The sequence below is a fragment of the Microcaecilia unicolor genome, chromosome 10 (assembly GCF_901765095.1).
Source record: "Microcaecilia unicolor chromosome 10, aMicUni1.1, whole genome shotgun sequence".
NCBI classification, from domain to species: domain Eukaryota; kingdom Metazoa; phylum Chordata; class Amphibia; order Gymnophiona; family Siphonopidae; genus Microcaecilia; species Microcaecilia unicolor.
The window spans coordinates 33,286,087-33,298,629 of NC_044040.1; the positions used below are offsets into that span (position 1 = coordinate 33,286,087).

Genomic DNA, 12,543 nt, shown 5'->3' on the forward strand with positions numbered 1-12,543 from the left:
GGGAGGACATTATTAACGTGGGCTACCATTAAAACATGTTATTTTACTGTTAGCCCTAGTTATTAGGAATTAGGTCTCATTGTCTAAATGGGGGCTGTGCTAAAATAGCATGAGCTAGTGGTAAAATAACCCATCTTAATGGTAGCTCATGTTTACCTTCCCCCTTTAGTGTGAAGAGTGAAAAGTGTCAGTCTTTGGTAACCAGAGCTGATATTGTGATGTCATAATGCCTCATTCCACCAATGTCTAAGAGCCAATCTCATCAGTGATGTCACAATGACTTGACTGTCCTACACTTGGCTCACCTTTATTACACATAGCAGCGATTTCAATTTCTAGAGATACTTCTTAATTTCTTTAATTAAGGTGGGAGTATTGTGTTCAGTACTGGTCTCCGTATCTCAAAAAAGATATAGTAGAATTGGAAAAGGTACAGCGAAGGGCGACGAAAATGATAGTGGGGATGGGACGACTTTCCTATGAAGAGAGGCTGAGAAGGCTAGGGCTTTTCAGCTTGGAGAAGAGACGGCTGAGGGGAGATATGATAGAAGTGTATAAAATAATGAGTGGAATGGATCGGGTGGATGTGAAGCGACTGTTCACGCTATCCAAAAATACTAGGACTAGAGGGCATGAGTTGAAGCTACAGTGTGGTAAATTTAAAACGAATCGGAGAAAATTTTTCTTCACCCAACGTGTAATTAGACTCTGGAATTCATTACCGGAGAACGTGGTACGGGCGGTTAGCTTGACGGAGTTTAAAAAGGGGTTAGATAGATTCCTAAAGGACAAGTCCATAGACCGCTATTAAATGGACTTGGAAAAATTCCGCATTTTTAGGTATAACTTGTCTGGAATGTTTTTACGTTTGGGGAGCGTGCCAGGTGCCCTTGACCTGGATTGGCCACTGTCGGTGACAGGATGCTGGGCTAGATGGACCTTTGGTCTTTCCCAGTATGGCACTACTTATGTACTTATGTACTTATGTTATCAAGGTGGGCTATTGTTAAATCATTTTATTTTACTGTTAATCCCAGTTATTAGTAACTAGATCTCATTGGATAAAATGAGATCTGTGCTAAAATATGAATAGTAGTAAAATAACAACTTAAAAGTAGCCCACATTGGTAACTATTGATCATTTAAAAGAGAAATGGAAAAGCTTTTGCACAAAAAGCAGAAAAAAACAGGAATACTGAAGTGCTTGCCTTTCGTGAATTATTCTTGAAAAATACCCATGTCCATCTTCACTGCTTTCTCCACAATAATGGAGGAACATTAGAAAATGACCAATTTTCTTTTAATTCTCCATAAAGTTCACATAACATTTCATATTCACAATTTCTCCTAAATAAATATAATCTTTTCATGAAAATGTATTTTGTCATCTTTTCACTCTCTTTAGATGAAAGATTTTTTGATTCTTTGGCAAAAATCATCACAAAAGAGAGAACCGTTCCAAATTCTTGTGAATTCAGCTGCAAAGAGAATTTTCTTTTCTGCACAGTCTCAAAAACGGACCAATGTTTGAATTTGCTTCACTGTTCTCTGAGTCTGACGTCCTGCAGATACAATGTGCAGGATGTCAGCATGCAACAGAACAAAAACTTTTTTTGCACTGACTGGAGGACGAAGAGGACGTCGGCTGGCGGGGATTGGGGTCCCCCGCCAGCAAAAGCAAAGGTAGGCGGGGGAGGGTTCGCGGGTGGAGGGGGGGTTGAGAGGGTGGGAGGTCGTGAAAGGTGGCGGAAGTCGGCAATGGGGGGGGGGGGGGGGTCGGCAATGGGGGGGGGGGGGGGGTCAGCGGCTAAAATGTGCCCCCTCACCTTGGGCTCTGGACCCCCTTCCCACCGAAGTCTGGCTACGCCCCTGCCTTCTAGTAAATTACTAGCCATAAAAAATAAATTTTATTTTTATTTTTTTCACTGTATAATCAATTATAGTACTGGCTAATGCACAGTTCACGTAGGACAACTTACCACCTCTTAAACAAGAGGCACTAGGTGCTCCTGTGTTAACTGTGGCCAGGTACCATGCATTAATTCACAGGGGACATGCATATGAAAATGCTGATTTGCACGTAAAATTTGCAGCTACTGCATGGTAAATTCCAGTGTTAAGCTGTGATAACTGCAAATTTTACTGCACTTTAGTAAAAGGGCCCCTGGATTTTGGAAGCTGATAGATCCCTTCCTTTGCTCTGCCATCCTTTACTCATTCTCTTCGGACCTGAGAAAGGGCTGCCAGATTCCAAAAACCAGTCCAGAAATGCATTAAGTTAATTCAATTAAAAGGCAACTCCCTTTTATTGTTTTTTTTTTTTAAAGGGATGTACGTTTGCAACGTGCATATTTAAATTCAGTGGTATGTCTTGAAAAGTTTAGTATATGCTAAATCAATTTAAAGTATATTAATCTACAAATTAATGTACTTTCAGTTGATTAGTGTGCATTAAGAATTTTGAACATGCGTTAAAATTGGGAAAAAAATCCTAAATGAGCTGAAAGGGCCCGATATTCAAAGGATTTATACTCCTAAATGAGAGTTATACTCCTAAATTGGCCTGTTTGAAAATTTACGAGGGCTGAGTGCATAATTTTATACTCAAAATTTCACTAAACTCCTAAATTTAGGGGCACAAAAAGTGTGTTGCAACAGGAGTGGATTTAGGATAGGAAAAAAATTAGGAGCTTAGTACTAATTTTCAGTACGAGGCTCATAAATTAGATTCATAAATCTAGGCAAATGAAAGGCAAACCTTAAGCTCCTAAGTTAAGAGGTCAGCTGAAAATGTATGCTCCTAAATTTGGCTGAAAATAGAACACAAATTTAGGTGCCTAACTTAAGAGTATACATTTAGGAGCTCAGCCTTTTTGGAATATCGCGCTCCAAACCACAAATGCTTTGCCTTGTGTACTCCCTAATTTTAGCCTGTTGATCTTTATTTCCAGGCATTCAAACGAACTAACATGGCAGGCGTATAGCGGCATATGCTCCTTAGGTGTTCATGCAATGTGATCCCATGCTAGTAAATTGTTGATATTTCCACATGTTCCTGAAGTGCCTAAATCTGGAACCACTTTACAGTTCACGATATTGTTACTTAAAACATGTTTGAGATTTTCATTTATACCTCTAATGATTCTTCAGTTTCAGTTAAATCAGGAAAGAGTTCAATTTCTAGGGGAGAAAAAAAAAGATACAGTGTATCATGAAGGATTCTAGGAGGTACATAAAAACAATATAAACTATCTAATATAATAATTTACTCTTGCAACGTTCCAATGTGTCTCACTGGGATCGTAACCATCTCCTGACGTCAGGGGCGTATCTGCGTGGGGCCTCAGGGGCCTGGGCCCCCGCAGATTTCGCCCTGGACCCCCCTACCGCTGCCAACCCTCCCCCTCCGTTGCTGTTGCCTACCTTCACTGGCGGGGGACCCCAACCCCCGCCAGCCGAGGTCCGCGTCCTCCTGCCGCTGCCGGCTGCCTGTAAAAGAATTCCGTCAGCTGGCGGGGGACCCCCAACCCCCGCCAGCCAAGCCGAGGTCCTTTCATTGCCGCCATTGCCGATCCCCCTCCCCCCAGCCGCTGCCATTGCCCCGCTTCATTCTGTTTCTGAGTCTGACGTCCTGCACGTACAACGTGCAGCAACGTCAGACTCAGAAGAAACTTTCGGCGCCAGCTTTAGTGGAAGAAATGAAAGGACCTCGGCTTGGCTGGCGGGGGTTGGGGGTCCCCCGCCAGCTGACGGAATTCTTTTACAGGCAGCCGGCAGGAGGACGCGGACCTCGGCTGGCGGGGGTTGGGGTCCCCCGCCAGCGAAGGTAGGCGACAGCAACGGCGGGGGGAGATTGGCAATGGCAGCGGCTGGGGGGAGGGGGATCGGCAATGGCGGCGGCGGCGGCGGGGGGGCTCTAATGTGACCCCTCACTCTGGCCCTGGCCCCTCCTACCGCCGCAGTTCAGATACGCCCCTGCCTGACGTCACTCTGAGATGTTACTATTTGAAGTAGGGAGGCGGGAAGCTATTCGACAGGCTCCCCCTCCTCCAAATTCAATGCCCCCCCCCCGCCTCCCTCCCTGGAACTGCAAGCAGGACCTGTCCTCTGGCAGCCCCTCGCCTTTCTGCGTGCCAGCTCTAATTTAAAAATTGTTACCTCGGGGTTCGGCGTCAGCATTGAAGGCGAGCTTCCCATCTGTCTGAGCTCTGCCTCTGGTCCCGCCCTTCCGGAAACAGGAAATGAGGGCGGGACTAGAGGCAGAGCTCAGACAGATGGGAAGACAGTCTGTAGCGCTGCTCGCTTTCAATGCTCACGCCGGACGCCAGTAAAAATTTTTAAATTAGAGCCGGGGGCGTTAAACTCGGAGGAGAGGGGGGGTGTGGAACTCGGAGTGGAGGGAGGGAGGGAGAGGGGAGTGGAGGGAGGGAGGGAGAGAGAGAGGGAAGTGGAGGGAGGGAGGGGACGACCCGGGAGGGAGGGGGAGCTGGAACTCGAAGGGAGGGGGGCCTGGAACTGGGAGGGAGGGAGGGAGGCCTAGAACTCAGGGGGAGGTGTGATGCAAATGTAGGGGGGAGGGCAAGGGACAGAGGAGAATTGCTGCACCACGATGGATGAAGGGGGCAGGGGAGAGATGCTGCACATGGATGGATGGAGGGGGCAGGGCACAGAGGACGTTTGCTGCATATGGATGAATGCAGGGCATAGAGCATAATTGATGCACACGGGACACACACTACACTCACTCACACAGACAGACAGACACACACACACACACACACACATTCTGTCTCTCTCTCTCAATCAATCACACACTCTCTCTCTCTCTCTCTCTCTCTGACATACACTCTTTCTCTCTCACACATACTCACTCTCTGACACATACTCATTCACTCTCTCACACATACTCTCTCCTAACACTTCCCGAAAAACATAATTGCCATTAGAGGAAAACCTTGCTAGTGCCCGTTTCATTTCGTTCAGAAACGGGCCTGTTTTACTAGTAACTGTATAATTATGCATGTAGAACAGCACGTTTACACATCCAAATACACTCTTATAAAGTTGCCCGGGGGTATATATGCTTAGAATGTAGGCACAAAGACACATGGGGGGGGGGGGGGGGTATGAATTCTATAAGAGAACACCTATATCCAGGCACCTAGAAGGTGATTATGTGGTGCCTTTTCTATAAAGAAAATTAGGTATCTACTTTTCTTTATAGAACACTAGTGTAATGGGTGAAATATGTGGATCTCCAGCCTCCTTAACACAGAAAAACAGCCCAAGTGGGCTGCCAAGATAACCCCCCACCCACCCTGGTGATCTAGCGGCCAACCCCCACCCTCCAATACCTCCCTGTTGGAGGAGGGAGTAGCATTCCTTCTCTTCCTGCACCGCCTTCAAAATGGTGGCACCCTGCCCTGCCCAGTGCATCCTGGGATACGCTGGGCGGGGCTTCCCTGCCATATATGCAAAATCCATGGCATGCAACTGTTTGGGGGTTGTGAACATGGGGGGAGGGCATGGGTAGGCCAGGGGTGTACCTAGCACTTACACACATGGATTACAGAATCTTAACAGTTACATGACTATGCCTACAGTTAAGCACAAGCATTTACACCAGCCTCTGAGCTAGCGTAAGTGCTTTCGCCTAAAGTTAGGCACACATATGTGGACTTACGATAGCATTCTATACATGCAATTGCCACTGTAGAATTCATGCTTACAGCACATCATCCTGGCGCCTAACTTTAGCTGACCTTTTGAGAATTGCCCCTATGTATGTATGTGGCAACATAGACGCATAAATGCCGTCGTCTAAAAATACCGACCAGCATAAAAGTACAGGCATCATTTGCATGGTGTGTACTTTCACGGTGGGTGTGCACCTGGGCTGAGTTTTTGGTGAACACTGATGGTGCGAGACAGTATGCACGTGGATTAGAGGATGTTATCATTTATGTGCATTCTTGCCAAATGTAAGCACAGTCATTTCCATCAGATATAGGGGCTGTTGTACATGATCATGCCTTAGATTAAGGCAGGTTTTCAGACACATATGCTAGTATCTTATAAAGAAAAGTAGGCACCTACTTTTGTTTATAAAATTGACGTGAAAAAAGTGCCCAGTTATAAAGTTAGGGCTCAATATTCAGCCGGTGGTAAACAGAGTTTTGCAGACTGCCGCTGGCAATAAACCCAGAAATTCAATGCCAGGACATGTCCAGGCATCAGCACTGAATTTTTGGGTTTCTGGAGCCGGCTAAAGCACAGCCAGTTAAGTGTGAAATTCGGCACTTAACCGGCTATGGGTTACTGCATAAAGATAGGACTGACATTTATGGGGTTCTACTTATGTAGTTAACCTGGCTGAATATCGGGACTTAACTGGCCAAGTGCCGATCTGACCCCAGAAAGCCCAAAAAATAGCTGGTTTTCAGATCGACGCTAACCGGTTATTTTCAGAAGCACTAACCCCTAAAGTGCCATTGAAAATTAGCGGTTAGCCCTGAACAAGCGACTTAATTGGCCAGGAGCTGTTTCTGGCCAGTTAAAATCACTTTGAATTCGACCCCTTACTCTCTAAAAACGCCTGCATACTTTGAAATATGTGGGCTATTTGAAAATTGCTCCAAGTGCGGATGTTCCCACGCACAGCACAAGTACCGTGTTAAATTCTCCTTGTGAACTTGGGCAACTCACTTCACCCTCTGCTACCTCAGGTACAAACTTAAGGCCTCAATTACTAAACTATGTTAAAATGTGTTAAATTGCATTAACACTTGTTAGTAAATCTAACCTTCGAACTGCAAACCTGCTCAGGAAAGGAAAAAAAAACTTACGGACCTGCTCGTAACTCACCTTGAACTTGGATTTGGAAAAGATGGGTATTTAGATCCAAATCCATCAATGCCTTTTCCCATACACAGAGGATGGGAGTGTAGAACATATTGGCTCAGAGATACTCCAACTGCTCACTGATGTGAGTCACTTTGTAGACGTTGCCGGCCTTGGTATTTTTAGTAAATATGAGTGTCACCAGAAGCAACCGAGTTATTAAATATGAAGTCTTGCTCGGCCGAAACCAACTTCCAGTAATGCTCTGCTCCATCAATGCAATTTCCGCAAGTTATTCTATGCCTTGATATGTGAATATTAGAACAATCCACTGCAGCTACAGCTTTCTACATACCAAGTTACCTAGTTTGCCTTTGTAGGCAACATCCTTAACACAGCATAAATCCTGGTCCTGGTCTCCTGCTACATAAAGTGCTTCAAGTCCAGTTCAACAAAGCAGTACAGGCAGTGCAAACCAAGGGCAAGATGCACTAAACTAAACGAGCCTTTAACGAGCCTTTAATGAACAAGTTTTTAACCCTGGCATGTACTAAAGCCCAATTTCCAACGACGGTAGCAGCAAACGAAAATGGAATGCAGATGAGCAAATTGTGCAGAAACCCTATTAAAATGAGATGCACTAAGGAAAACTCTGGGAAAGCTAACGAGAGGTCTGTACCTCTCGTTGGGGCTGCCCGGCTTCCAAAACAATGTGAAAAAAAAATCGGGAGGGGGCAAAAACACTCGTCAGGTGCGTCCATTATGGACGGCCTTGCCCCCTCCCCCCCCCGCCCGAGGTCGCCACTGCTCCCCGCTCCCCCCTGCATTAAAACCGTGACTTTTTTGGGCAGCCCCGGCCCCCCTCCCTCCCTTTCTCCTTTTTTAGAAAAAACAGCTCCTGTCATCCTCCGCCCCCTTGCCCGGCCCCCGCCGCCCCCCTGAGGTCGTCGCCGCCGCTTCCCCCTCCACCGGGCCCCCCTCCGTGAAACTGGGCCTGTGCAGCGCCTCTCACCTCTGTGTGAAGGCGCTGCAAGGACAAGAACAGCTGATCGCCTCCTCTGACGTCCCTCCGTTCCTCCTGGGCCCGCCCTCATCTGACGTAAGTAACCTATGTGGTTACTTACGTCAGATTGAGGGCGGGCCCAGGAGGAACGGAGGGACGTCGGAGGCGATCAGCTGTTCTTGCCCGGCAGCGCCTTCACACAGAGGTGAGAGGTGCTGCACGGGCCCGGTTTCAGACGGAGGGGGCCCGGTGGAGGGGGGGAGCGGCGGCAATGACCCCAGGGGGGGCAGTGGGGCGGGGCACGGGGGTGGAGGATGGCGGGAGCTGTTTTTTCTAAAAAAGGAGAAAGAGAGGAAGGGAGGGGGGCCGGGGCTGCCTAAAAAAGTCACGATTTTAACGCAGGGGGGAGTGGGGAGCAGCGGTGACCTCGGGCGGGGCAAGGCCGTCCATAAAGGACGTGTTTGTTTTTGTTTTTGTTTTTTTTACGTTTTTGGCATGTGCAGAGCAGCCAGCATAACGCTTGGCTGCTCTGCGCATGCTTTATGGGCCGATTATCGACGGTTTTAACGAAGGGTTAGAGAATGCAAGTGAGCTGCAACGAGCAGCTCATTTGCATTCCATTTCCTTCGTGCCTAGCCGTTCCGTACCGATTCGTTATGGAATTCGGTACGGAACGGCTCTAACGAGTACTTTTGTGCATCTTGCCCCAACTAAGCTACTGGCCTAGACAAGCCAATTATGTGAGCAATAGATATAAAATATTTGAAGCTTTAATTGCAAGGATTGTTAAGTTTGTGGTTGAAAGAAGAAGCAGAAATGAAAGGCCCATCACCATTTATGATTTGCTGCCAAGGGTTTTAGCTTAGAGCTTTTAAAATTCAATGTAGTCACATATTAGGAGCACACAACATGAATTTTTTGGTATTCAGGTTGGCATAGCTGTTCATTATTCAGCTATGAAAGCGTTTAGAAAATGAAAACAATGCAGTTTGGATAGCACTCAAAATGAAAAGGGAAATGTATCTTGCTGAAAGGTAGGTAGGGTTGATCAATGCATAGATGTCAGCTTGTCCCACTGGAAAGAGAGCACCAGTTAACACATGAACTGAGCACCAGCTTAAATGTCACACGGCCAGTGAGGGAATTCTCCCTTTTATGATCCCGCCCTCCTTCACGTACTAAATACTTTACCTTCACAAACAAAACCCCTTCATTTCATCCAGCCCTAGTGACTTGGTATTTGAGAATAACTGAGGAGAGATGGAAGCAAATATTTATGGCAACTGGGAGAAAGGCAGAAGCGCTGGAAACAATTCCCAATTTCAGAATTCTTGAGTGAAAATATTTGATGAAACAAAGGAAAGAATTTATCCCTTTTTTCTGCTTTTCCAAATGTATTTGTTTTATATATCTATATCACATAATCTGACTTCTTTACCTCAAATATTTCTCCTATTAAAGTCTATGGAAAATAGTTTTGCAAACTTCCAATATTTATGGACAGTTTGGCAACATGTGTATTCTTAATTTAGACCTGCAGAACAGTAATAAGGACTTCTGTCTTGGAGACTCCTTGTCGAGGCAATCAGTGATTGTTGACAAATAAGCAATTTGTCTGACACCTCTTGACTCCGATTCTGCTAGAAGTGTCGGTTGTCTACACTACTCTCTTGGTTATCTTCTTTTGCTCATAGTGGCATGGAGGAGTGGCCTAATGGTTAGAGCACCGGTCTTGCAATCCAGAGGTGGCCAGTTCAAATCCCACTGCTGCTCCTTGTGATCTTGGGCAACTCACTTAATCCTCCATTGCCTCAGGTACAAACTTACATTGTGAGCCCTCTTTGAACAGAGAAATATCCTGAGTACCTGAATGTAACTCACCTTGAGCTACTACTGAAAAAGGTGTGAGCAAAATCTAAATAAATATTTGAGATTCTACATGGAATGTTGCTGTTGCTACTATTGGAGATTCTGGAATGTTGCTACTAGTTGAGATTCTACATGGAATGAATGTTGCTATTTCACTAGCAACATTCCATGTAGAAGCCTGCCCTTGCAGATCAGCAACGCGGCCGTGCAGGCTTCTGTTTCTGTGAGTCTGACGTCCTGCACGCGAGCAGGACGTCAGACTCACAGAAGCCTGCGCGGCCGCGTTGCTGATCTGCAAGGGCAGGCTTCTACATAGAACATTGCTAGTGGAGGAGTAGCCTAGTGGTTAGAGCACTGGTCTTGCAATCCAGAGGTGGCTGGTTCAAATCCCACTGCTGCTCCTTGTGATCTTGGGCAAGTCACTTAATCCTCCATTGCCTCAGGTACAAACTTACATTGTGAGCCCTCTTTGAACAGAGAAATATCCCGAGTACCTGAATGTAACTCACCTTGAGCTACAACTGAAAAAGGTGTGAGCAAAATCTAAATAAATAGTGTTTCTGGTTCTTTCACCTCAGTGATTGTTTTTGTGGGTGACTCTATTGGGCAATTTTACAAGTGGGCCCTTCCGTTTAGGTGCTTCAATGTTGCACAGAGAGAGCATAGTCTATAATGGCATCTGGGTAGCCAAATTCCTAGCGTAACTCAGTATTGGCACGTCTTACATTTATACACCTGAAATTAAGCCAGCCATAGAGCTGGTGTAACTACAGCAGGGATGCTTACAGTATTCTGTAAGTTACATGCGTAAATAGGAGCGTCGTCATGTGTACTCCCCTTTGCATTTACATGATATATCAAGTATGTGCGCCCTTACCGAATAGCACACAGGTGCCCTGCTAGCTCTTTCGCAGGTAAGTGTACACTTATGCGTATAAGTGCTGGTATTCTGAACATCTATAAGTGCATGTCTGTGTAAATATGGATGCCTGCTTATAGAATTGCCCATCATGGGTCAGATTCATAAAGGCACCAGAAGGATCCGTGTTGAAATCACCTTCTATAAAGGGTACTCCATGCCAAACGTCCTTTATAAAATAGTGCTAAGCACCGATTCCCATGACCGACTTTGGGTGTGCGGACTTACACCATGTGAAACCTGGTGTAAATCCCAGCACACAAGTTAAGCGTGCAACCTATAATATTACGATTAAATTCTGGGAATGTCCCTGACCCGCCCATACCCTTCCCATGGCCGCGTTGCCTGTTGGGTTGCACGTGAGACAATTCAGTGCGTAACTTTACAGAATAGTACTCAAGCAGAAGTGCATGTAAATCCAAATAATTGCCTATTAAGAACAGCTATTGGTGTTAATTGGCTGATTAAGTAATTATGTTGTGTGTGCATCTCAGAATCACTCCCACAATTTGGCTCACAGATTTCGGCGACCTTTCTACAATCCGGGGTTATGTGTTTTGGAGACACTTAAGAGTAGAATTCAGAATCTGAAGAGTTTGGCCATATTTTGTATGGTCACAGCTATGACAGAGAGAGTGAAACTCCATATGGCAGTGGTTCTCAACCCAGTCCATAGGCTACACTCAGCCAGTGAGGGTTTCACAGTGAATATGCATGAGATACATTTACATACATACATACCCTTATTGCATATAAATCAACTATGTATATTCACTGTGAAACCTTGACTAGTTGGGTGAGTACCGAGGACTGGGTTGAGAATGCTTGCTATATGGCACAAGAGAAGATGCTGGTTTAAGGAGCTGCCACATAGTAGTTGAGAAGGAAACAGAACTAGCCTAGGACATGAAACCAGAGCCAAGCTCCCAGGCTAGGCCAAGTGGAGCTCCTGGGAAGTGTACGCAGCTAAAACTTTGAACTTTCTGTGCTGAAGGATTCATATGAATCCTAGACTCAGAACATGCGAGTAGCAGAGGAATCTCTTCAGGAATGTGGCGAGATACCACAAGGTACAAAATTAGCACAGTCTGTCATAGACATTTCCTTGAATTTGCTCTAGAGCCACGGTGAATGGTCAAACAAAATGGCTGCAATGGGCCTTGAATGTGGCACCCAATATCCAAGACTTGTCCCTTAGATGAAATGTACGACAGATTCAATTATAAGAGTTCCTGAATGAAGCCTATGGACAGAGGATCTCGCCCCTTAGCACTGGGAGGAAAGGTGTCTTCAGTGCTACTAAGGATTTGCTGAGCATGAGGATGTTCTCAGCAACCTGAGGGTGGAAAGGAAGACAGACTAAAACAAACTCAGAAATATATAAACCTACAGAAGGAAATAAAAAAAAAAAAACTATGCCCTAAAGGGTTAATGAATATTAGTGAAGGCTGTTAACCTCTATGCTGAGCTGGTGAAAGCGGTGGTCTCCAACCTGACACTTAGTAAAAGAGGAAGATCATGGAGCTGGAAAGAGTTCCTTTAAAATTGTTGTACAGTAGGTCAACTGTCCCAGGGAAACTGTGGACTGTTAAACTCACTGTTTCCTGAGAAAAAAACAACCAATTCTACTCACTTCCACTCTACCATCTGATACTCCACTGAGCAATTGTACTCAAAAGCCTATCAGGATAACCCAGTGGTCCACCAGTACAGGATAACTGAAGAGGAGCATGAGATGATGGAGCCTTGGTTTCTAGCTTTATTACTCCACTACAAAAAAAACCAGCTGAACTGCCAGCAGTACATCAAACAATTATGGACTAGATTCTGTCACAGCCACCCCCTGTGCCCTCTCCCCCCTCCCACAGCAAGTTTGAAAAATATCCTACTGAACTAAAGAATGTGACTACAA

The 12,543-nt window shown here is 45.6% G+C and overlaps 1 protein-coding gene across 1 annotated transcript in view; it reads right to left on the reverse strand.

The window, feature by feature from the left end:
* PTPRZ1 (protein tyrosine phosphatase receptor type Z1) overlaps positions 1 to 12,543 on the reverse strand; it is a 237,093-nt gene that overhangs the window by 80,375 nt on the left and 144,175 nt on the right. The window contains 1 exon segment of the mRNA XM_030217112.1: positions 3,134 to 3,180. Within this exon segment, the coding sequence (XP_030072972.1) occupies positions 3,134 to 3,180 (47 nt within the window).